Source organism: Melanostigma gelatinosum (genome assembly GCF_949748355.1).
Source record: "Melanostigma gelatinosum genome assembly, chromosome: 4".
NCBI classification, from domain to species: domain Eukaryota; kingdom Metazoa; phylum Chordata; class Actinopteri; order Perciformes; family Zoarcidae; genus Melanostigma; species Melanostigma gelatinosum.
The window spans coordinates 18,508,407-18,535,573 of NC_136637.1; the positions used below are offsets into that span (position 1 = coordinate 18,508,407).

Consider the following 27,167-nt stretch of genomic DNA (forward strand, 5'->3'; position numbering starts at 1 on the left):
TATTGTCTTGTTAAATGTACATTATATTATTCAGAATTGTTGCTCTTTGAAGGGCTTTAAAACTCTTACTTTGAAAATTGTTATTCTCCCTCATACACTAGAATTTTTTTGGGGACCACGAACAAAGTTAAACAAACGTCTGTGGTGGTCTGCAAAAGTAAAACAAAGAGTAGAAGAAATCGTCAGACCCAAAGAAAATTCTACATACTAAATTACACACTGCACAGGATAATCAAGGTGGCTCTGGGATACTGGACATGCTGCATGACCACCGTCCATTATGCGTCACAACATATATTTATTACCAAGACTATTTGTCCTGCACCACTAAGTTCATTGGTGTGTGGAAATGTGGCCCTGTGATGCTGCTGTAACTCTCGTTTCCACATTATCTGATTCCATGTCTATGGATGTGTGCGTCCGTGCTGCAACAGATTGGTATAAAGGCCAACACAATGAACACAAGGAAAGAATGAACACAGTAAACCTGCATGTCAGACACATTCCTTTTAAAACTTAAAAGAGAGTAGATCTAAAACTTCCTGCTGAAAGTAGAACCCAGACAAAGAGCCAATTAAAAAGGTGTTCCCCCTTGTGTTCCCCTGTGGTGGTCCCTTGGTAGTAAACCGACTGCTACCCAATGCTTCAAAATCGTGAAATTGATGGAGTTTCAAGCAAGTGAAGTGACTCCTTCAAGCTCTAATTAGGAAGCAGCATCTCTCTTCTTTTTAGTGCTTTCTTTGTTCAAAACAGAACAGAACAGCGCCCGAGGACAATTTTCATCGTCCCGACTCCTCCTCTCGCAACGGTTTGATATTCTCTCTTCCGAAAATGGAAAAACACGTCTCTGTTTAACTGACTTCAACATACAGTTGCATACAAAAGATATTTCGTACACAGTTCTTGCAGTTGGCTCCCTGTGATTCAACCAACATCCAGTGGATTCTCGCTCTCACTGTGTGTTTGCTGGTTAGGGTTTAGAATAAGTGCCACACAGACTAGACAGTCCTCTGCAGAACCACTGTGGCAAAGAGCATGTGGCACTACATACAGCGATACGACCTCGAGATTTAACTCCTCATCTAAAAATGCAGATGTCATGAAAACAAACGGATGATAAATGAAATGATAGTTTCCCGTCCAGACGAGATTGAAAATAATTGTCTCTCCCACTGGCAGTATAAAGGGATTAGCACCGTTGGTTGTGCGTCGTGGCTCCACGGTATTGGTTGGCGAGGATGTACTCTTCACGCAGGATTACCATCATCGCATTCCCTGCCCACGCCGGGCCTCTTTGATTTGGAAGTGTTTGAAACCCCTCCAATGCTTGTTGGTCTTTATTTATCATTTTTGGAGGGGGAAAAAAAACCGGAAAGATCATTTTGGTGGTGCAACGATAAGGAAAGCATTAGAAATGCACTTGCACTTCTGTGCATAAGACAGCGAGAGTGTGATTGATGAAGTGAGAGAGAACCAGAAAAGTCCAAGTGACAGTGTGGGAGGACGGAAGGTAGATGTCTTTGAGCGAAGATATAAGATGTGGAAGGAGAAATGAGAGACAGACCAATGAATAAAAAGAGAGGGAAGGAAGGTGGAGGTGGCAGGAGAAAATAACAGGTTCAAAATAACTGATGGAAAAGGAGACGGGAGGAAGCAGAGGTGTGGAACAAACAAAAGCAGGAGAAGGAAGTCAGGAACGAAAGGGAGGAAATGCAGTGAGGAAGGACTGAAGGAAAGATCAGTAGGAAAGCTGGATACAGACACAGGGATGGAGAGAGGGGGTTACATTTCATTCAGCAGTGACAGATCGGCCATGTGTTCCCTCATTTTCCTGACTTCATTAAACATCTCCACTTCCACTCTTCCACGAGTGAGCCGTGATTAGCGTCGGCCAGCTCGCTGATTTACCTCCATTTACTGTGACCTCTGCTCAGACTCTGCAGCAGGGTTCAAAATCAAGAACATTTTCCCAGTAAGTCTCCTGGTCGGGGCCACAGAGGCACACTGAATGAATGAATAATCCCCTCTTTGAAGTCATTTCTTCCATATTAAGCTGGGACGACAAAAAAACGCTGCCGTACTGCAACATTGCTTTGAAAGTCAGCTGCTTTCAAAGAAAGCTGAAGGGAAATAAGGCTGCAATTAAAGATTGCTGTCATCATCGATTAATCTGCTGATTCTACTCATGATTAATCTGTTATTCGTTTAGTCTGTAACACATCCGTAAACAGTGAAATATGCAAATCAGACGTTCCAATATTTGATTTGCCGATATGAAAAAAAAAGAAAAAAGATATTCAATGTGCAAATTGAATATAAAACAGATAAAAGATTCTCACATTAGGGAAGACGGAACCAATGAATGTTTATTGTGTTTGTTTGGAGATGATTGATCAATTCTTACAGTAGTTGCAGATTCATTTTCGATCAATCTTAATTGTTTCAGCTCAGAAGAAAAAAAACGAAAATCAATATGACGAGGAACGTAACAAATACAGACGCAGGAGTCGCTGAATGGTACGATGGGTTTAATTTAGAAGACCGGTGTTCTACATTATATATAGTATCTGCAGTACATTATATTATACTATATTTACTGCGTCATTTTGCCACTGAAAACAAAAACAACGCGACATAAGAGACATTTCAGAAATGACTATTGCTGAAAGGAGGCTGGGGGGGGGCAGGCGTTCTGACACTAAGTCGGACACTTTTTCGATCCTGTGAAATATTTACTTGAAGGGAGAAACGTGAAAACAGAACAACGGCATTTTATAGTCTGGTGTGAAACTGAGGCAACGACACCAGGGAAAGCTGTTTCTGTTTTGAGCGGAAAACAAAGTCTTCATCGTCACACAAAAAACTACAAATGTGCGCACACGCATTTCACCAGTGTGACAGCCAAGTAATGCCTCTCTTCCTCGATGTCTTCACCCACAATGTGCATTTGGCACTCTGAATCCAGAAAAGCTTTTCACAAATAAAATGTATAATTACTATTACAAATATTATTATTATTTGTGCAGAACTCATCTCTTTACTGTCTTCTGTTAGACCTTCAGCGGTGGAGTAAGCCCTCCTCCCTCTCGTTAGAAGGAAGTTTGGTTTGGTTTAGTAACAGTTTCTTTCTTGCTGCTAATAAACAGCTGGTCTTTAAGAACTGCCGGTTCAAGTCTGGACTCTAAACTTCTCAGATTATTTTCATTTGAATACATGTTAGAAGACAGAAGAGGTAGAACGAAAAAAGCAAAGATTCCTATAACGTCATTTATCTTTCGACCTATTACGTTCATCTTATGACCCCCAGGTTGGGAACCAGTGATTGGCTAAAAGATGTCAATTGTCTTATTTATTACTCAAATAGCCATTCTAAGAGCAACCATTACATACTGTAACTAGATGACAGACAAGGCAACAGCAGCACATGGTTTAAGTCCCACTAGACAATCAGCCTTAAATGAAGCAAACAGGGGAATGAAAGGAAACTGATGTAGATGCTGAGTGGTTACAGTTACAGCGCCTCAGTCAAATCAGGACACCTTGGGACACCTTGCTGAATGGCAAGAGAGTCATGGTCACGTATTGGGTGGCTCATACTCATTTGAAATATTCCACATGAGGTCAAATATTTCCTTTCACGTGCCAAATTTTTTAAAATCTTTTTCTTTCTTTTTTTTTTTAAGCGTCTACGCCAGAGTCTGTGCGAGCGGGAAGTGACCTCTGGCTCCATCGAGGTATAATTAATGGCATTCGTGTCTGGGCACAGACAATCCGAATGCGTCAGTCGTAGCAGCAGTCTGTCCGTTGTTCAGGTCGTGACAAGTGACCAGCTATGCTCGGTGTGAAAAGGCAGTTGAATGACGAGGACCCCCCCCCGTATCCGTCTCTGGGAGCTATACGAGACGGCAGCATTTAACCGTCTGAGACACTTCTGGGTCAGGACTCAGGAGTGTGTTTGTGCGAGTGTGCATGCGTGAGGAAGACGGTGTGTCGAGTTGTGAAAATGCAGTTTCAAGTCTCGAGGCCTTTTGCAAGCAGACTGACAAACTCCATGCACCGTATATGTGTGTGTGTGTTTTGATCCAGCACATAAGCCTGAAGCCATCGCTGTCACTACCGTAGTTACTTCTCCCACTGCAGCCACTCGAGCTGTGTGATTGATGTCTGACGCTGTGTGCACTCGACTCGAAGTTCTCTTTTAAAACCCAGATTGGACAGGCGTTGATCTCCACTCTCTCAATGATCCTGGAGTGTTTCCAACTGAGCACACGTTTCTCTTCCTCAGGCAGTGTGGTCAGCAAGGGCTGGTTTCCATATTTAATACAAGATTTCATTTCATTTTTTTTGCCAAGTTGCTTCCCAGCGTGAAACGATGGTTTGTAACAAAATTTGCATAGAATTTAGGATACTCCAAGTTAAAAACCGGACACACTAAAGCACCAAAAGATCTGAGTCCTTGGATGATGACTAAACTGTACTGTAATGTTTCGCCCTTTTCTTTTTGACGTACAACATAATGGCAAAAATTTAGCCTTTTGCTATTTTTATTTGCATATTTTGTGTTAACGTAATCCAAAGGTAACAGAAGTGAATCAATTACTACATGGTACATTGGATTAGGTTACTGACTATTTTTACAAGCTACTAAGTAATTGTATTGGAATACATTTTATTAAAATCAACCCTGTACCCTGTATAAGTGGGTATAGACAAAAGACGATTAGATTGAGCTCAATATAAACCCTGACCTTAAAATTGGCCGGCACAGTTTCTGCAAATGTGTGCCAGCATGTACTGTGTTCACGTTAACATCGGTTTGTGGAATTAGACTGCTAATAAATTGGGGTTAGTTGACACCCTGAGAAAGGCAAATGGGCCAATACATAGTGGTGAATTTTCCTTACTTATTGAAGACCTTTTGTTTCTAACCAATAAAATAAACTACAACTCACCCAGAAGAAGGCAGAGCCTAAAATGCCTGTATCTAAGTGGGTTGTTGCTCTATTCAATACAATGCAACAATCAAGTATAAGAGCGAGTGTGTTACTTATTTGTACCATTTCTCTGTTGCCTCAACTATTTGTTAAGTCTTTATTTACATCCTCCAAGCTTCATGATGAAATTACACCTCCGTCTCCCTAAAGTGCACATCATGAGATGCATTTTTTTATCTTTATATGTTAGATATACTGCATGTCCTCATCTTGTACTATCATTTGGATGCTGCTATGCAATACTAAAATGGAAAAGAACAAGTTTCGGTGAGAGTGATGAAGTGACTCCATAAAAACTTTTTTATGTACAAGTAGTAGGCAAAAACAGTAAGTGGGAGATGTACCTGTGCTACGGCCACTTGTGTCTGCTGTTGTTGCTGCTGGAGCTGCTGTTGGAGCAGCTGGATCTGGTGGTGGACAGACAGGGGGGCACCTGCTGGCAGCGTGCTTGATGCAGGGAGCAGCATCCTGGGGCTGGCCAACAGCAGAGAGACCTCCTCTGAAGCCTGAAACCAGGGAGAGGACGGAGAGAGAGAGATGAAGTCAATATTTAGTGACTGAGAGCTACTCAAATATTTAACATATAGCCGAAAAGGACCATCAAGTAAAACACTGAATAGTTTAGCAGAAGCTTATTCTGAAAGATTATTGCACAACAATGTGTAGTGATAAAAAATGAATCCAATATTTCATTTTTACTTCACTTCATTTTCTAGATATATTTTAGAAACTCTTCACTGACAAGTGCCTGATTTTAAGTAAGTTAACTAAAACAATACAAACTACTATCATCAGTTTTCAAAACTTGAATTCCCAAAAAGTTTCAAGATTGAGGATGAAAATACACAGGGGGAAAAAAAGAGAAAAGGACTGACGAATGACTAAGTAAATATAATCCGGACATGCAACAGCATCAATATAATGCCTTAGAGAACAAGTCATCATCAAAACAAGAATCTGAATTTAAAATGTAGAGCTGCTGATTAGTTGCCCCAGCGTGGTATGAGCAGTGCTGAGAATGTCCATGAGGAGCACTGAGACGCTTCACTCCAGCAATAATGAGCTCTGGGACTCCGATCTCCTCCATCCAGCGCTATCAAGCATCCTAATTGTTTCAAGGCTGTCAAGTGAGCAGTCACATGCTGAGCTCCCTACATCATTCAACCAGTTCAAAATATTGTTGTGCAGATCAGGTGCCTCAAACACACTCCAGCTAAAACAAAGCATCAGCATCTTTTTGGGGTATTTGAGGGTCATTGTGAAATCCAATCTAGCAACAACTGGAAGTGGGGAAGAACCACCGCGTTGCTCCGAAGTGGACAGTCCGATGATTGCGATTGTTCAGTGGATATAAAAATACAATTAGAGCGCCGAAAGAAGGTTGAAAAAAAGAAAAAGTAAACTGCTAAGAACCTTGGATACATCATGCTAACATCCTATGTTGGGAAGCCAGTGAGGGATCACAACAATGAATTGCTGCTCGTATGAGCCAATGCCTTCGAGCATGTGACTGGCTAAATGGAGAGGCCATCTTCTATATGAAATGCTCAACATATTGACAGAGATAAACTACTGCCAGTTACATCCAGTCTTGGAGAGATGGATGTGTTCAAACCTTTTCAACATCTGGCTGGAATGAGTCTCAAACCTCTGTCCGGGGTGGTTTTGGGCAACGGGATTTCAAACTCTTTGATGTTTATCCGAAGCGTTTACACCTGGCTTTTTGCTATCAAAGTGTTTTGATGTTGAATAGCAGAAACAATTAAACATATACTTGACAAGCCACGTGACACGTGAAGCAGAGGAAACGCGCATGGCTTGCTTTGGATGTGATCGGCTTTACAACTTAAGTTGTCTGCTTGTGTCACCTCTCCTTCCTCAGATGCACAGCAACTGCCGGAAGTCGAGCGTTTTTCGCAAACAGTTTCATGGCTGCCAAGGTTGAGCAATTAGGTTGCTGACAGAATCCAAGCTTTGTCACACCACTAATGGGCGAACACAAGGTGCTTCAAAGTGACTGGAGTCACGACGCCCAAATGATGGCCAGCAAACAAGTCGACACCTGATTGAATTGAACCTTAACCTGCCTTGAGGGATCCATGCCAAAACAGGCCATCTGTCGAACCTTCTGGTGACACACACACTGATGCCTGCACACACACACACACGCGTACCACGAGAGGAACGCGACTGATCTTTTAGGTTAATGAGAGGTAATTATCCAAGTTGACAAGTGGTTTGGTGCCATCACATAATTAATAGCAAGGCAGAAGGTTGTGTGTGTTTGCGATCGACGTAATTAGTCGGATTTGTCAGATCATATAAAGTGCTGCACACATTATTCACTTTTTTTTTTTTCTCATAGAAGCCACTTGCAGCACCTGAAGCGACACTCAGCCTGCTGAGTAAAGGATGTAAAACAAGAAAACAGCGAGTGTCGTCGGGCAAACGGGGCACAATGGGGTGAGCGGAAGACGATTCAGCCGTCAAACTAACAGAGAGGAAAAAATAATGACATGTTTGGCTTTCAAGCAATTATATCGAAAATTAAAAAGAAGACAGACTTAAACAGACTGTCAGTAGCAGCAGAAGAAGATACAACGCAGGTGGAAAATAAATCCCATTCTAAAGTACATTTGAGCAGTCATCCACACCGTTATCCCCCAACAAAAACTGTATATTTCACTTAAAACTGATTTATTTTCATATAACATGTCATCTGTAATGTTAGCATCCCCTTAAGCCAATCACTGTCAGTTAAAGAAATAAAATGGTCCCAAACAGCTATGAAGATTGGATGTCAAATTATCATCAGGAACTACATAATACCTGGAGTGCCTCCTTACAAAAAGACAGACGACTGAGCTAGACGGTCGCGGACGAGTCACATGAAAGAAATGCCTGTGATGAGATCAATCATTGCTCAACGTTGGTTAACCTGCAGATTGATTTATGGGACAGATGACTGGGTGAATTAAGTTCGATGATGGATGGGATGACATGTGACACTGATCCACAGTGAACAATATTCATTCTGAGAGACGAGCATCGAATCTATTACCAAAGCTTATGTACGAGTGCAAACATGCACACACACTCTCTCACAAACACACACTTTCCAACACGCAGAAAGCAGTTTGTTGAGCGAAGACTTGCATATTCAAACACTGTTTTAGCCTCGAAACTTGTTTACCGCAGTCAAAGCCAATTACGGAAGACAGCGGCATCGAATAATCAAGCTGAGTGGGGCAGTCAGAGGGGATGGAGGAAAAAAACCGGCCAACCACCGAAATTCCCCACGATGACTACTTGAGTCTGGCCTGCCGGAGGGAAACGCTCGCTATTACCATCTAATTCCCACACATGCACTTGCTAATGCAGGCTCTTAGTAGGCAGCTGGAGTCTTCCTTTATCGCTCAGCCTCTTGTTATACTCATTGAGGGACAGAAAGAGGCGAGGAAGAAGCCAGGGAAGACGAAAAAAAGGGGTTTAAAAGAGAAAGGTAAAAGTGAGACAGAAGATAGATGACATGGGAAGGAAGTCTCTATTTCTCAGTCTCCAGCTGTGATTGTACAAGCTGCTTTCTATCTGTCAAACAGACACACAGACAGAAAGACAGACACACACAGGCACTAAAACACCAAAAGGTTAGACGGGGTCTGGCTTCTTTCACTGCTGACAGCCTCAGCTACAGATTTATAACTTTGTCAAGGGCTCTCAAGAATAAAGAGATCACTCTATTGTGGCTCTGCATGCAATATTAGACCATACTGTCAACTGCAACAGTCAGTATATCGTAGTGAAAGCAGTGGAGGCTCTTGTGAATATGTTTGCATTCAGTTTTGACACAGCCCTCATCATTAATGGTGTTGAACGTGGGAGAAAGTCAGATGTGCAGGGAGAGCTTTCCAGAGTTATTGCAGGGATTTTCTAACCCAGTAAGGATGCTCACACGCATTTAAATAAAACCACCTTACTAAAAGAAGCAATCATCAATATTTTGATTTTAACAATGGATCAGATGAGTACTTGTATTTAAGAGAAGATGCCTGTATATGCCTGTTTAAAGTCCCACTTCAGTGGATTTACACTTTTCCAGATTATATTTTGTCAGTCCGAGACAACAGGCCTGAATCTGTGGAGCTGCATCTGAAAAGCTTAGTTGGCAATATTTTCTACTTGAGCAAACTGGAGGAGCTGTGCTCCTTAAACAAAGAATACGTCCGGTCTCTTGAGGGCACTACTAGTGGTAACCTCCAGGTCAATGCCGGTACTTTCAGAAATGCCTTAATATGACTTTCGATCTTTGTGTCGTCATTTGGGGGGATTAATGGAAGGAATAGCAAAAACAAATGCAGAATACAAACTACTTGATCAACATGTCTTTTGAACTGTGAAACAAAAGAAGAAACTTATTTTTCCGAATGTTGTGGGGTGGATCTTTACACAATTCAAACAGTGGTATTCTTGCAATGTGCTGCTGACAGTCGGGGTAAGCTAGCATATTGAGGTTTAATAAGCATTGATCCAGGACCAGATACCACGTGTCACGATGCGGCCTGAAACGACAGAACCTGGACATTTCAGTCACAGATCTGCTCATAAAATGTGGAAATACAAACTCATCGGAGAGCAGGATACCTTCTACGCAGGCTGGGAAAAAAAATGATTTCAGGGGGCTGTAAAGTAACAAAACACACTGTACTCTGACAGAGAGAGGTCTTCTCTGTACAACATGATAGAAATGTCTGGGGTGCTGCTGTTGGTGGCCGTAAGCTACACAGCTGCAACACTAGTTATTCATATGATTTCATTTATACATCATCGGGTGAGCGAGACATTTGTTCTGCGCCTTCTTCAATTTGACACTCTTTGTATTGACTGTAATGGGAAAGACCTTTTGGAATTGGATACAATTCGGTTTGTGTTACTTTACAGTCTTCTGACATCATTTTTTGCTGAGAAGATATCCTACTTTTTGTTTGTTTTTACAATATTTTCCACCTAGCAAGTTTTATGAATGGATTTCTGACTGAAAAGAGTATACAGTCCTTCTCCTCCATCATTTTTTAACATAGACTTTGATTAGAGATAACCTGCTGACATTGTTCATTCAAAAATGTGCAAACCCACATTTGTGATTGTCTAATAATTGGTCAGATCTTATTTGCATGCCTTGTAGTTTGTAACTCTGTCGTCAAGGGTCTTAAACTCTACATGTTGCGTTACCTTTAACGGCTGCGATGTATCACAGCGTGGAACAGCTGTTTTAAGGACGTGTAGAACTCTGAGTTTCAGTCGAGGAAAATGGAGTTGCACATGATTGCATGAATCTTCCACGAGAAACTGCACTGAATGCATTCCGGGCAAAAGATATTCAATGTCAGCACAAACTGTGGGATAATGGAGAGAAAAGTCAAGCGATGGAGGCGTCGAGTGAGAAAGAGAGAGAGAGAGGAGAGAGAGGGGAGAAACAACGCACAACGTGGAAGTAAAAGTGAGTCCGATTTTTTTTGGGAGCCGGTGAATCACCCTTTTAAATCAGCCCCATGAAACATTTGGGTTGACATTCATTAAAAACAATGGCCAGGATGATTCGAACATACCATAACATCACCAGATATGCATGTGTGACAGCAGACGACGATGCGGAATGCTTCAATTCTTAAATGCTACAGTCTGTGCAATGACATGGTCTTTTTTGGGCTACTGGCCTTGTGACTCCTCGTTGGTTGGCAGCCGTAAGTTTTTTTCACAACTTTACAAGTCCACACATACACACACACAGACACTTGCTAAGAAATCAAATCATCAGACTGCAGGGCTATCAAGAGAAGTGACCCCAGCAGGGAAAAACTTGGACCTCGGCTCTCCAACATATAGATACAGTTTACAGACAGTGAGAAGTTGAAGGGATGCATTTTTATTGCCTGCTAGTGTGTAAAGAGTATTGAAAAGATAAGTCTCTGTCCTGCAAGGTTGCTGAGGAGACAACCAGAGGGGGAAAAGTGTGTGTGTGTGTGTGTGTGTGTGTGTGTGTGTGTGTGTGTGTGTGTGTGTGTGTGTGTGTGTGTGTGTGTGTGTGTGTGTGTGTGTGTGTGTGTGTGTGTCTGAGGCAAACAGGTTGTGAGTTAAGGCTGGGGGAAAAGTGGATGTCAGTGTTAGCTGTGGAATAGAGAATAGAGGGAGACTCTAGACGAGGGGTTCACAACCTTTTTAGATGTGAGAACCGGCAATCGAGACTTTGTTGACATTGTTTTACAATATATAAATATAACACCATGAAAACTATTTTCTATCTGATATGGGTTTTCCACATTGTTCTCCCTCATTCGATTCTATGAATATGCAAATGGTTTTGACAAAAGAGGTCGTCTCCTTGCCTCCAGTGTATGTGCACTGGAGCAGATTGTAAATTCTCCCATGCTTAATTTCTTAGTGGTAACTTTCTTAGCACCGCTGCAATTGAATACTAAAAACAAGCACCAGGAATCAGTCTTTCACTTCTCTTTCAGTGACTTGTTCCTAAAATATTCAGGTGAAGGTTGAAAATCTGCATGTGAACTTCAGTATTCACGAAGAGAGGCTGTGTGACTCACTGACACCCCTCTGCACAGATATTATACTCAATATGACTTCAAAGGACACCTGAGATGTCGGCTCTCTTTTTTTAAGCAGAGAAAATCAGCTTTTCTGATTTAAATTGCTTTACTCATTTTACTGTATCTCAATGATACTGTGGTCTCGGAATGCCGCTAATCTGATTTAAAGGCAGAAATAGACTAAAGAAATTAAACATGCTCTAATTTCATGATAATCTCATAATTTTAAAGAAGTTTCCTGGAAATAACAATGACATTTTTCTACGAATTATAGGGAAAATATAGCTGAATTTAAAACAAAGTCAATTGTATTTAATTATTAATTGTAAACCTCTCCATGGATTTGTTGCATCTTATATTTGTATGAAGACAAATTTCACATTCATGCATTTCATCTGATCTGCTCTTTAAATTACTCTCACACTCAATTTGAATGAAATTATTGGAAAGTGATTAATTTGGTGATTATGGATTATAAAATGGAGGGAAAAAACAACAACATTGTTTCTTTTAAATGAGCTCTGTGACTTTTTAACAGTCACTTCAAACAGAGGACCCCTGACCCCTGACCCCTTGTCCTGTATCCGGCAGGCCTGCTCGGTAATCCGTCCATGTAAGGTTACGATGGTGTAAAACAATTGAGGCACACTAATGACGGGAAAGAAAAAGAGAGAGAGAGCGAGAGTGCTGGCAGTGGAGTACTGCCTGCAGCACTACACTCATGGAGTGTTTACACCTGCCTGACAGCAACTGAAAGTAAGCCAGAGGCAAAACCTCTATCTGAGTGTTTGTAGTACAGCCTCACTTTAATGCATACATGCCCATGTGAACACACTAATTCCCCTTCTCCCTCTGTCTAATTCACACACACAAAAAAAGGCATTTACTAAAAACAAAAACATGTGCAGCCTCTTGAAATGTTGTCGCCAAACTGTGACTTTTCGTCTTTCCAATCTGTATTGTAGTTACGCTCTGATCTCTTCACTCCTCTGATAAAGGAGGCAAGCCGGCCCTTTAAAAATCAACATCCTGACTCAACCCCACGGACACAAAGCCCAAGGTAGGACCGACATGTGCTCACGGAGTCCTGCGGGATCGTTTGAACGCGGGGCGCCAAGGGATTTGTCAGTCTAACGGGAGCTGACAGGAAAAGAATGAACTTTAACACTCAACAGGCTGCTTTCCCTTTCATCAGCTTCCAGGGAAGCCCTGTAGTGAATCAAATCCCTCCGCTCCGGAAAATACACACAGGGTTTTGTAATAAAAAATGCATAGACTATGGGCACTAACGTAAAGGCACGCACATCTAAATCAATGTAACCTTCCCCCACGGCAGAGTCCCCATTTAATCTGCAACGCTGTCAAGAGTGACACATGTGTCAGATTAAAACATACTGAGAAGAATAGATACAGTTCATGACCGTGCAAAAGTAGCTACACAAACTGTAACACACACACACACACACACACACTTCCTCCGATGACCTGAGAATTGAGGTCATTGCTGAGAGCTCGTTGTTTCAGTGATTTCACGCCGTGTTGCTTTCAATCAGGGGCGGTAATAAAAAAGGTCATATAACTCTAACGTTAATGCGATCCAGGGAATGTTAAGCAGCTGAATAGCTTTGGTTTTTGTAACTCTCGAGTTCGGACCCAACATGTCTCTCAGCGTCTTGCTGTGGTGAGTCTCCATGTGGTGACCTGACATGTTCCACTGAGCTCGGAGCCTAAGTTGACATACGTAACCGTCTCATTTTGGTCCTGATGAAATCTTGAAAAGAAAACTCTGGAGTGCTGGCTGCAGTAACCGCCTGCCTGTTAATTATTCACCATTAACAGAGATTGCCTCGGGAACAACCCAATTACCCCAAATTAACTACAGATCAGAGCTTTTCCTGCAAAAGGGAATATTTGACACGATTAGCGGAAGGTGAAGGAGAACACAAAAAACTAAAAACTTCCTTTCAATCAGTTTTGGTGCATCTGACAAACAAAGAGTTGGAAAAGGCAACTCTGTAACTGGCAAACGTGGCAGAAACACACCATAACATTGCATTGTTTGTGCTGGCAGATGTGTCCACAGCCGAGTTGGATATGATTATTCATGTGTTTTCTCTCCTATCATCATGGCCAAAGCAATTCTATTTCCACCTGGTGGTCCTAAATGTTGCTGCCAAGCTTTTGATCAAGTCCTCCAAAAGGTCTCCCATGACTCCCCTTTGGATTTCTACAAGCCGGCTTCACATCAAATTTACAATCCAGTTCAGGATTCTAGTGATCGCCTTCAGAGCCGTGCGTGGTCAGGCACCTGCCTTCGTCAAAGAGCTACTGCAGCCCCTTCCCCAGCAGCAGGTCTCGGAGGTCCTCTGCTCAGGGGTCGTTGTAAATGAGACTGTTGTTTTGAAGTTGTAGCTCCTAGCTTGGGATCTCCTCCCATTGGACTTGAGATCTGTGGACACCATGGACAATTTTTAAAAAAGCAACTCAAGACCCATTTGTTTCGACGAGCTTTTGTTTGTCCATTTCGTGTCTGCTATGTCTTTCGCTGGATGTCTGAGTTCCATCTTCGTTGTTTGGTATCTACTTGATATTTTGTCTTTGTTGTGGACCATTGATTGAAACTTTGACCCCCAAAATGGCAGATTTTCAGGCCACAGCTTCTCTCTCATGATGAATCTTGGTGTATTGGCTTTTCTCTGGTAAGAAAGCCGCTGCCTTTTTGAGGAGCCCATCCGTCAAGACATGTGTTATTTCTCATATTAACTATCTATATTTGTTTCTGTTAATCTATGAAGTTTGGTAACACGGTACAAATTAAAATTAAATATAGACCAACTTCAATAAAACTTGCAGCGTAGATCAAAAATGTCGTCTCATCTTCTGACCTATTTTCTACAAAATATGTTCATATACTGCCGATCCTCTTTTCCTAATACTTTGTAGAAGAAATGTAATTGCAGGACTTTGATGCCAGAGAACAAAGATCAAACATTCGTACATCTGCACACATGGCCAAGAGCTGTGGAAAGTGGCCGTCATTATCAAATTGTCTCTTTCAGAAAGGTAAAGAAATGGTTAGATTCCGCTGTCACAAAGGGGTTTTCAGACACTCAAAGACAGTTGTTTGACTGTTAGACGACTAACGCACTGTGTGAAGGTTAGGGAAAGATTGTGGATTTGGTTAAATCTTTCAAAAGCCAGTGTCTTGACTCATGCTTCAACTTTTCTAATATTTAACCAAGCCCAGGATCTTTACCTACATCACAACGTTAATCTCATTCATATAGCAGAAAATAATGAATCACGGTGACGGTGGATGTTGATCGTCTAGCATCTTGAAATTGTGAAATCAATCAACAATGCGGCTGAAAATACAATGCTGTCAGGAACAAAACAACACGAAGGGCCAGTCCAGGTCCTCCCTCTGTCCTTGTCCGCTACTAGTACGAGTAAAAGTAATACAAAAGAACAACATAATAAATATAATTATTATACATTGTTGCCAAGTTGATGCAGAGCCCAAGGTCTCAAGGCAAGGAGTCGTGTAAAGAACACAACGCTACACCGTCTCTCCGCGCCGTGTCGTCCTCCCACTGCTGCCTCGATCCAAAACACAATTACACCCCTGGCCTGCATACTGCTGTAAATCCCAGTAAACAACAGCTACTACGCGGCTTCGCCGGCCAAGCCAGACAGCCACGCTCACAAACCTCCAGAGAGGATGGACAGCGGTTCTCTGGTTGCAGATGAACTCCTGTTGGTAACATTCCACAGGCCAGAGAGCAGTCTGACTGAGCTGAATCAAATCTCTAACACTATTAGGCCGCACAAACGCGAACGCGTGAACCAGACTGACTGGCGTAGTAGTCTCGGCGCTCAACGCACTGCTGACAGCTTCTGATTAGAAAACAAAAGTAGTGGGAGCTATTTCTATACTCGGACGTAAACACAGACTTGGTGTTAACTGGATTTGACTGGTGGTTGATACAGGCACGTATATTTAAATCAAAGTGAAAGACCTCAAGGTAATCTTGTAAATAAGAAAGCCTCAAAACATCGAAAGTAGCAAACGTGAAAGCTTGTGTAAACCTTGGATATCCTCTGTTCCACTCAGGGGTCAGCCTGACCTGGAGCTGCAGCGCAGATATTTGATTTCCTGCCAGGTTTACGAGCCTTAACGTGAACTGACTCTAGATGTTGATGCACACGCACATTTTCATAGCCGTCCTTGTGGACCTCCCTTTCCTTTCTTTTTTTACACTCTTGTTCGGTGATGTTGACAGAAAGATGTGCTGCAGGAAAGTCAGCCTCAACACATTTAAATAACACTTAAATCAATTGAATTTAACACATTGCCAGTCAATCCCCTTAACCACCGACAGTATATGTCTTATTTTCACGAACTAAGTCAACATTACTTTTCAAAAAGAATATCCTGATTTGCTAATAAAGACCAAAAGATTATGAATTATTCTCTTTTAAAATATGCATTTTGAAACATGTTATACAAAAACTATAATATTTCTATTGTGTTAAGCTCTTTTGGCAGTTACCAATCATAATCACACCGCCAAACTAGTGGAAAGGATTTTAATCTACGAGCTAGGAAAGCTGGGACGAGAATTGCACATTCCACTGTACAGTTAAATTATATTCCAGCAAATGCACAAAATCCAAACGATGCTGATAAATTTGACGGACTAATGCACTTCTTTTGTGCAATTGATGGAGTAATCCAATGCTGAAGTTATTGGCAAAACTAAAATATCTCAAACCATTTCTAAAGGGATTTTGTACACTTCAGATTTCAGTTGACATTAATATTTAACCAGACACAGACACTGTTGATGTTTTCTTCGCGTGTAGTGCTTTCTAGACATTGTTAACAGCCACTGCACTGCCATGTTGGTGCCACGCATGGAGTTCAATCACGAGGAGATTTGAAAGAATCCTCTGTTGGGCAGAGGTAAAAACAACAACAACACACATGCATTAACACGGCATGAGTTACCTTGCTCTCTGCGTGGTTCAGATCAGGGGACTTGGCTGTCGCGTCCAGATCAGTCACCCCTCTATTGGGGTTCAACTCCTCTGCTGCAGACACGTGGCTCGCGTCATCCGCGTCGATGTCCGTCTCCTCGGTGACGGTCGGCGTCTTCTCGGTGCCGGTTAGCTCCCGAGCTGAGCGGAGGAAAGTACACACACATACAGGTGGATGAGCACGCACGCCTGCATACACACATGTAGGCATGAGTTATGGCCACACGCACACATGGGTGGACACACATGAAGACACTCCAGTCAGAAACATTATCCACAGAATCACAGCATGCTCTATGCATGATTATATGCTAAAATAACAGTGTACATACAGTATGTTCTAACTGTTTGGAGGTATGCATCTTAACAAAGAGCGATAGTACAATGCAAATACAAACAACACAATGCTGCAAAACACTTGCGTTTCCTGGCAGTTTCAATTTGGTGTTTTTAAACATAGCGCTCATATCCTGTGAATACATTTTTAAATGGGACAAATTGGACCGGAATGGATACAGACCGTGTTTGTGCTGAAGCAGTCAACATTCACAATGGAGATCAACAATATTGCCCGTGTACGAGACAAAATCAATGCAGACTGCAACAAAAGAGTTGATGAGGATTTATTTGAATTTTTGCAACTTGGCCAAAGGCAACCATCCAATTCAGTGGCGTAAAACACACGGTCGGAAAATGCAACTATTTTTCAGCAGATCAATACATTGAATCACTTGAGAATTAGCCTCTCTTTGGTCTATTAATACAGTTATCCTACATATTCCAATAAAGTCAACACAAAAAAAAGCCTAATATCTGGCAAAAGCTCCCGTGTTGAAGCTCCTCAGAGTCTTAAGACTGTCTTTGCCTTCAGCTGTCGGAATCTTGTTGAATATTTGACATTTCGTTTTTGATATGCCTCACCAGGCAATTCACCAGAAAACAACTTTAACGCTGGTTGTCACAGTTGGAACACTTCTTCTCCGACTACAAAGCCGGAGGTTTTGTATCATCAAAGTCAATTGTAAAACATGGGAATTGTAGGTGCCAGTGGTCTAGTGATCATGCTTTATATTAGTTGTTGACAACGGCCTCCCTACATAGAATTGCATTTGTTTCCTGACAACATCACTGTACTAGAAATATAAGATTGCACTTGGAGCCGCTGGGACCATGCTCAGTTACGTGGCAAAGCTATTTCTAGCTGGAATAGATTGCAGTTACTAACATTCACTGAAGGCTACCTCTCACACAGCCTCCTACAGCAAGTTGCATTAAAAATGCCATGATTTTAAAAGCATAGAAACTACTCAAAAGACGAGTGGGCAATGGTGCCCACTCGAGCATTTTTTTTCAAATCTCAGCTGATTTGAAAAAACGAGGAAGACCACAGACAAGACAACAGATTTAACCGACTTCGGATCTCACGGGAACGTACGTCTTCAAACATGACTTCAGAAACAAAGTTTTAAAAGTTTGCTGTCGTGAAAACTCAAAGCCAATGCTAATGTTACCTGTTGACATCTCAATCACAATGCTTCTCAAACGTAACCGGACCAGTGCTCAGTCGGGGATGAAAGAGGGGGTATTGCAGAATGTTCAAACTGCGTCATGTCCGCTTGATATGCAAACTTCATTGCAGATTCACTCACACCAGATCTGATCGAGTATTGAATGGACATTTCTGCCTTCATCGGCTACTTCTTTCCTCCACTTGTCCTCTTTTCCTTCCCGTCTTTCCTTTTCATCGCCATTCCCGCTGCAGGCTTCTCTTCATCCTCGCCTTCAACTACTCACCTCTACTGTCCATCCTTCATCAATTCCTCTCCTAACTCGTATACTCTCCTTCTTCCTTTCTTTGCAGCCTGCTATTGGTGCTGTCCTCCCCCTCCACTGAAACCGCATGCTTGATAACCTGCTGCCAGCACTACCCGTACCTCTTTCTCCATTACCGCTGCTCTTCCTCCACCTTTCTACCCAGCTGTCAGCACTGTGCTGTCCTGCCTTGCCTCCTGCCCTCTGTTGCTGATATGTCTTCCTCCATTAATGTGTCATATGCTATTGCTCTCGTTTCAGGAGCATCACCTGATTGGCCTTTATTTAAAAGTTGATATTGGAGTTAAGACAGGAAAGATGGGAAGAGAGAGGGGAATGACGTAGGGGTTATGTGGTATACTGGTAGACCAGTGTATTGTTTTTTATACTTGTATGCTAATATGCGGTTCTGACTAGTCCTTTCCGATGTATGGATGACTAAATAAGCTAAAACAATAGTATAATACAATTTACTGGCATTTAGAAAATGACTTCAACAAGTGGGCTGCATTGGAAACATTTGGGCAGCATGTCTCACTTCTAAGGAAAAGCAAGTCTAAAAATCGAATTGAATGAGTCTAAATAACCCGATCATAGGACTTAATAAAGTTGTTGTGAAATGTTCCTGTAAAGCGTGGCAGGTCTTTATTCACTGTCACAATTATTTAAAAAAACAGCCTGTGTATACATTCAGTTTGTCTTTAATAGCTAGCATAGCATAGACGTGCTAATGCTCGTAAATGTTGTCCACAGGTTTTTACGTATTAATAACGTTCTAGAAACGTATATCTATATTTATCACTAGTACACGTGCCGCAGGTACAACATTTTACTGTGACTAGCTTGGAATCCACAAAACCAGCCTGAAAAAGAGGAACAGGAACAACAAATCTGAAACAATTACATGAGAACATACGGAGCACAGCTGGTTGGTTGTCGGAGCCTGGTGGTAGCTGGCCGTTGCTATGCTACGGTTGGCCAGTCTGCATTCGGTTAATGGTCAATTCACTTCTACATTTAATCCTTTCATGCTCTCTCATCCTCAATGATCCCAAGCTCCCTTTTCCATCTCTTCTTCTTCTTCGTCCCCTCCACTATCCCTGCTCTCCTCCAGCTTTCCGTTTCTCTAATCCGCTATCTCACACTCTTCTATCCCCTCTCCTTTCATTGCCGTGATAATTAGGTCTCCGGATAAGCCCATTGGCTGTGCGTGACGCTCTTGTGTTGCTTAACACACCATGACAGCGAGTGAGTGAGTGTGTGTGCATAGGCCCGAGTTTGTATGCGCGTGGGGTCCTTCCATTATGGGTGGATGTACAGTTAAGAGTGTGTGGGTGATCTCTGGTCTCATCAGCATGTGAAAGAGAGCTCGTCTCTGGAGGGCTTGAGGGGGATGTGGAGATAACGTACCCCGGCCCGGCGCTGGCGGAGCAGGGCGGGGGGGGGGGGGGGGGCCAGCGCTGGCTGCTGTAATGAGTGGAACGAGAGTGTGAAAGAGCTCCGATCGTGGAGTCTTCCTACCGCTGAATCCCCATGTCTGTCCTCTCAGACGGCTCTCAGGGCCACGTGTCCCTGGGCTGCAGTGAGGACCATCCTGTCCAGGCACGAGGCAGCGGATAAAAGCAGCTCAGCCCACCAGTGTTGCTGTGTGGTGCCGTCTTTCTTTGGGTTGACTCATCCGTGACATTCATTCCAGCATCGCCCTCTCCTGCTCGCCAACTCGGGCACAACTCAGGCAGGAACGAGTCTGTGTATATGTGTGTGTGTGTGTGTGTGTGTGTGTGTGTGTGTGTGTGTGTGTGTGTGTGTCTGTGTGTGTAGTGCGTGTACAGTTCAGTCTGTTTGTGCTATCAGAAAATGTGAGAAGTGTGTAGCTGTTTGTGTCAAGACTTCAGCTTTAGTATTATTTTTGGACTTTGTAATAAATTTCCACCAAGGCCTTGAAGGCGAGGTTGCATATTTCTTCCGTTTTATTCCATGAGCTTAAAAATACCATTCCTTCCTGGTTTGTCCTCCTAAAGTGGTGAGTTTTGCTCGGCATTACTACTGGGCGAAGTCAGTCTTCACATTGGAGTGAATGGATCCTGGCTTCACCTTCCTGTGACTCCATCTTCCTTTCTGTTCCAAACCAAAAAAGCTACAACCCTCTCTCAAAATCTTTAAAAGGAACACTAAGGCTTGCTACAGCTTTGGTTGCATTTCTGTAGCTTCGGCCATCAGTTCTATCGGTAATGACAACATGACTCAACAAAACAATTGCTGAGATCTTGAAACTTGGTGACACTGCTAAAAAGAAGTTCTATGGGGCAATACGTTCGAGCGGTCAGACAATCAACCGGTGGTTTTCTGTCAGGCCACCATTTCTTTTGGACTATTTGTACATTGATGATACAAAATATAACATGTTTATTAAACATGAGCCTTCCGGGAAAAAGGCCATACATTTAATGAGACGGCTGTTGTCATCTAGTAACTATATCGATCACGGGACGGGATTGGTCAAGATCTGTGTAATTCAGTTGAGCAGCCACCAGTAATTGATTGATCACATTGTGCGTTAGCGTCACGCTAATTGATCAGAGCAGCATTGCAATGCTGGGAACCTTCAGAAAAACCTTCTGAATTGTTAAAAGTTACAAAAACGATGGGGAATTACTCAGAAATTATTTTTGTGACGATGCTATTCTTGCTGAATCTTTTCTCTTTAGGATAACAGTAGAAGAAGAACTGTCCCAGCCAGTGGTGGTCAGCTGGCAGTAAGAATGATTCGCTAGGGAGCATAAGCTTGGACACCGCTGTCAGCTATGCGTCTCCTCTTAGTCACTTCATTGTTTTGGTAATAACACGAAGACACACTCACATTTTTTTCAGCTTCAACCCAATAAAACCACCACTTCTTCCCTTAGCACAGTGAAAACCAGACGGTGTACCTGCCTGCGTATTTTCTCAACGTATGTTTGGTTGTGTTTTGTGTACGAAAATGTAAGCGGAAAAAAATCTCAGGATATTGAACAACTCCTCGAGGGCGGAGCAAGAGCCGGTGAGAACGTGATGCCGACTGTGTAGCGGGTGAATCGCACTCTGCGTGTGTTGGTGTACCTGTGACAGAGGAGTCGTCGCCGATCTTTTCGCCGTCCTCCTGTCCGTCTGCGCTCTGGTGCGTGTGCAGCAGACTCAGTTTATGACAAACCTCGAACGCCTGGCCGACCGTCCGAACAATACGCATGGCCTGACTCTGGGTGGGTGAGAAAGAGAAAGAGAAGACAAACATACCAATGCAGTTGTAATTCTCAGGACACAACCATTTGGTTCAAACCCCTTCAAACATTGTATTCAGAATGTCTGTTTTTCCCTTGGAGACAGCTTCTGTACACATGGGGCTTTGTTTTATTTGTGATCTTGTGACCCAGTTCTGCCAAACAAACCAGACACAGAAAACCTCCCACTACCAGGGAATTCTTCCAGGAAATATTAAAGTCCAGATGGTTTCCACTCTTGTCAGATGCAGACTGTAAGTAAGTCGCCCCCAGACACGGGTTGTTTTTTTTAACAACAGACAGTTTAAAACCATCTACATAGGTTACAGAGTCCAACAACTGATGATATTACACAATTAATTATCAGGTAGAGGAGGTTGTGTGTATCCAAACTCAGTGTAACTTCTATTTCTGACTGGATTCTTCTTGCTTTGTCCTCGGGTGCAAAGAGCTGGATGCGTCTGCTTATCTCTTATCTGCCCAGCTCTGAAAAGGCAGGTCAAGTGAAAACAACGTAGGTGACTTCTGTCTGCTGTTAGCACCCCCTCTCGTCTGGCTCGTCGCAGTAGAGAGTGTGTAGAGGCAGAAAATATTCCATTTTAAAGCACTGAGGCCTAGCCTCCAAACACCACTCTTCCTCAGCTGAATGAGCAGAACAGATGTAGTCTGGCCCGAAAAGCCAGAACAAAATCAAGACCCTGCCACGGGACATCCGATCCTTCCTTGTCCTGGTTAAAACCTCTGAACAGTATGCGACCCCCAGTCTTAGTGTCAGATGAGAAATATAATGTATTCGGCACATCTGGGTGTTACATTAAAAGCTTAAACTGGTTTTGGCAAACTGTGATGTTCTGGGCCTTGGCTTCAGTCCTCAGACGTTTTTGTCCATTAAAGCTAATGCAGAGCATCAAAAGGTGCAACCTGGAACTTTACATCCTAAACCCTCGTTAGCTTCTAACTTGTGGCCCTCTGACATCTGTCTTCTCTCTCTTCCAATTTTCTGGCAACTAGTTTTAATATCCTGAAACCGATAAGACATGTCGCTCTACCGGCAGTGAGGAAAAGATGAGATAAATGATAGCCACTTGCCTTCAACAGCAGACTGCTGAAAAGCAAGACATCAAACTAACGGAGTCAGTATAAAAAAGACACAAAAAAACTGTGTTTGACCTTCCTGTTGAGCGGTTAGAGATGCCCACATGCAAATATACTTTTTATAACCTTTACTCTCTCCTGTCTTGTTCTTTTCCTCCTCAGACCCACTGTTCGGTTGGCGGTGCTGTTCTTTCCCTCCATTAATCACCTCCATCTCATCCCCTGTGTGTTTTCAACCCACGCTGGTCCTCAGCGTGACAGTTAACACGTGTTTTCCTTTGAAGACATTTCCAGAGGCCGTCAAACAGGGGATGATGACATATGCTGGTGTTATTCCGCACACCAAACGGCTCGAGCTCCCCTGACTCACCCGCCGCTCCCTGTTTGGGAAATACACAAGCTAACACAATAACCTCAAAGCAGACCGCCTCACGTCTCTCAAGTGGATCAAGGAAATGTATTGACTCGCAACAATCTCTTCAACTGCATCCATCTTGTCCAAGCTTTTTCAGGTTTTGGCACACAAAGGTGTCATAATCCCACCAACAAAACCGAATTGGCTTCATATATTTTGAAACGAGGAAAACACTCGTCATTGAGAACAAACCAGATTTAGGCTATGATTTAGAGGTCTGGAACTAAAGCCAACTTCAAACTAAGAACATCACTGAGTTAATACACTACACAGAGGAAGCGGGAAAGCTTCAAAAATAGGTTCGATTTAAATATTTAAAATTGAAGTTTGTATAGCTCGGAAAATCTCTTTTCATCAGGCACTTTGGGTCCAAAACTGCAGCTGGCAGCTTCACCGTCGTCTTTAATCTTGGGTGCGGTAAGCAGCAGAGAGTCGGTGGATCTGAGGCACTACAGACGTCGGGGACATAACTCTGGAGAATATCAACTACACGGTCGAGTGGGAGTCTATATTTATACAACCAGGATCTTAAAAATCGATCCTAGAACTACCAGGACGCCAGTGCAGGAACCGAAGGACGGCAGTGAGCTCAGTTCTTTGTTCCGGTTGCACTCCGCCAGCAGCGCTCTGTGGGCTCAAGCTGTTTCATGACTTTTTGGGGTACACTGGAAAGCAATGTACAGTAGTTAAGCCTAATTGTAATAAAACCCGACACACGCCGTTTCACCTCGAGAAAGAAATATTGTGACCTTAACGACGGTCTTTAAATTACAGAGGGCCGCTCTGAGTTCTTTGTGCTACTGAACACGAGACCAGAGTGACAACAGAAAGATGTCTTACCTGTGATGAAATGTGTTCACACACTGAAAAAGACAAATGTTCATGCTCCTATGACAATTCTCACCTCTTGAGATTAACCACTGTCTTATCCGAGTTGCAAAAGCAGAAAAGGTGCAACTTTGTTTAAACGTCGCAAAACTTTTAAGACCGCCTTCAGACCGACAAAAACCCCGCAGTCCTCCTGATGGCACTACTTGTATCTCGACATTATATGCCCACAACCAATTCTCCAACGTATCTCCAATTTTGGCAGCTGACAAGACCGCTCAGAGATTTGTCACTCAAATGCAAAGCCTGCACATCCTGCTCGAAAAGACATGAGCAGTTCTTCAGTTGGACATCTGTAACCATCTCTGTCTAGAACTCTTCCTCTATGTCTCTATCGCTCTCCCCCATCACTTCTCCTCTCTGTCAATTTGACTGAGTAAATGTAGCCTCTATGTACCTCTCTCTATGTCTCTCTCTTCTCTATATATCACGCTGCCAGTGAGCTGGATCCCTGCAGCAGAAAAGTCTCTCTTGGCGACCATAGGACAGGGAACTAGACAAAAGACCGATGCATTATTTATCCCGGATTACCCACAGAGGTTCAGCGGTGCTTTCGCTGTCTCTCTGGCAGTCTTTGGCACAAGCAAAGATCACGGACAAAAGGGAATATAATGCAATCTAGGAAAAAGCAGGGTAAACAATGAGAGGATGGCATGGGAGTCACTTGTGATTGAAGCCTTTCTTAACTCTTTCCTCTCTGTGGATGAGCTCATCTCTTTTCTTCCCGTGTGTACAAATAAACCACACCCCTAAGAAAACCGCATACTCCCATCACTCTGTGTATCGGTATTTGCAGTGCAGAATAGAAGAGATTAACTCTGACGTATTCTGCTTCCTCTTATTAGCCTTACCTGGACTTACCTGGACTTCCTGGCCACCGGCTAAGTACTCTAATCATCGGGGCACAGCCCGGCCTGACGTTCATCAAACACATCGATTGCCTCGAGGAAATTAGCGGGACAGCCGGGAGCAATAACCCAGACGGACGTTATCGGGGCCAGAGTGAGAACTATATCACGGCGCGGGTTTGAGAGCGACTGAGAACGTGTACGAGTGTGAGAGCATGAAGTAAGTGGAGTGTGAGGGAATGAAGTCATGATGCCTCATTTACTCTTCAGGACCATTAGCTGGCTTTCCAGGCTGTGCACAAAGCAAGGGCTCATCACTCACTCACACACACACACACACACACACACACACACACACACACACACACAGGAGCTATGCTAGAGATGAGTATCAAACCTTTCTTCCTTTTTTATATCAAATGGAAATGTGTCTCTAGCGTTGAGTATCAAAAACTGTTAAGTATCAAAAGTATTAAATGATTGATCAGATTCTTGTTTACTTTGCTTTCTTTGATTAGATACTTCAAAACTTTATGAATTTTGGACTTGTTAAAAGTTCTTCAACAGCTACAGCATAAGATGCGGGTCTACTGAACATACGTTGGGGCCATATTCATATACACGTTAATACCCGGTTGTGACTGTTACCACAGACTAAAGGCTGGGGTCTGATGACATACGCTTTACTGCTAAACAACAGAATTACACGGAATCTGTTGAATAATAACCAGATTTGATTTCTACTCTTTTTTCTTTCTCCTTTTCAGAATTTGTATGAATGACATTTCCACTCATTGCATCCATCGCCAGGCTGAGCCTTTTCTTTATGGATGTGCTACTGTATGTTTGATCCGTCCAAACCGTTCCTTTACTCAGACAAACACAGGCTTAGAAAATGACCGAGGACGGTTATCGTCTATTGTTCTCACAGGAAGGGATCAGGTGTAGCCCCCAGTTCTTTCGGCTGGATGAGGACGCAGCCTGCAACGGTGGTGTCCTGCAGCAGCCCTGCATGCCAGACTGGACCTGCCCCTCTCCTCCTCAGACGAGATATGGTAGACGAAACAAACCAAAACCGATTTGCCTGCAAACAAGCTGTTGTAAATAGAGCCACGGCAAGAGTTTAAGACAGACAGAGAGTGTGTGGGACAGAACTGGTGAGTGGACTTCCTGTGGAGACGAAACTGTATCTCGTTTCATTAAAAAAATACACATTGACCAATAAACCAGGACACCATATAGACCTCCGTCTGTGTTTACATCTCAGCACTGACTTGATCTCATGGTCAATATATCAAGCCACCTGAAGAGAAGCGGTCTGACGCAAACGCACAATGCGCCGACACTATGGACGCTATGACTCGTTCCACTGTGGTTTATTTCTGCCTCCGACGTAAAAGTACTGCAGCCTTGACAGAGAGGTAAAGAAAAAAACCCGGAGAGAGTGAGAGACTAAAAGTTCTAGACGGAGGGATCATTTCACTGAAATATGGATATTCAATAAAAAGCTGAACGGCTATTAAATCCAATTATCGAAAACCAAGCTGTGTCAAGAGTGGCGCAAGTTCTTATCATTCATACACCTGCAAATAGCCATATGTCATCTTATATTAGCACTCCTCAATGTCAATGATGAAACAATTGATCCTCGGTGAAATTCGGGAGCTTTATCGAGGCCAGCTATCTTTAAACACTGCCCATTGAAGATATAAATCCACCAGCCTTTTGTGCTTAAAACTATTTTTTAGAGGACAACACTACTTTGGAAAAAGGTTTTAATAAGTGATCGGTCTTGTGTGTGTGTGTGTGGCGATTGCGTGCATACATCTCTGCTAGCGATGAGCAATATGATCTCAACTTTATACCACAGCAATTTTTGGGGGGGTTTTGCGGTGAAGGTTGTATATCACGGCATTACTAAATTAAAAGGTATTGTCCACTCAAAACATGATTCCACCATTTGTTTCACTCTATTGGCAATGTAAGGGAGAATATCCGAAGAACAAATTATATTCTGAAACATTTCAGTTTTTTTGTATTTGTCAAGGTATTACAAAAAAGTGTGTTTTGCGACGCTTTGCAGCCTGTTGGTGGCACACATCCCCGGTTGTCGATTGGCTCACTTTTTTTGTTTTTTGTGCTGTATAGTTTGCAAACCCCTTACAGCTTACAGAGCTACCAGTACACACACACACACTGCTGTACCTCGTCGCCAC

The 27,167-nt window shown here is 42.9% G+C and overlaps 1 protein-coding gene across 1 annotated transcript in view; it reads right to left on the reverse strand.

Moving 5' to 3' along the window:
• Positions 1–27,167, reverse strand: part of LOC306775968 (carboxyl-terminal PDZ ligand of neuronal nitric oxide synthase protein-like) — a gene marked incomplete at its 5' end in the record, with an annotated part of 115,665 nt that overhangs the window by 29,004 nt on the left and 59,494 nt on the right. The window contains 3 exons of the mRNA XM_079266557.1: positions 5,339–5,500; positions 16,608–16,825; positions 21,548–21,683. Coding sequence (XP_079122683.1) covers positions 5,339–5,500; positions 16,608–16,825; positions 21,548–21,683 — 516 coding nt within the window. The remainder of the gene's footprint in view (positions 1–5,338; positions 5,501–16,607; positions 16,826–21,547; positions 21,684–27,167) is intronic.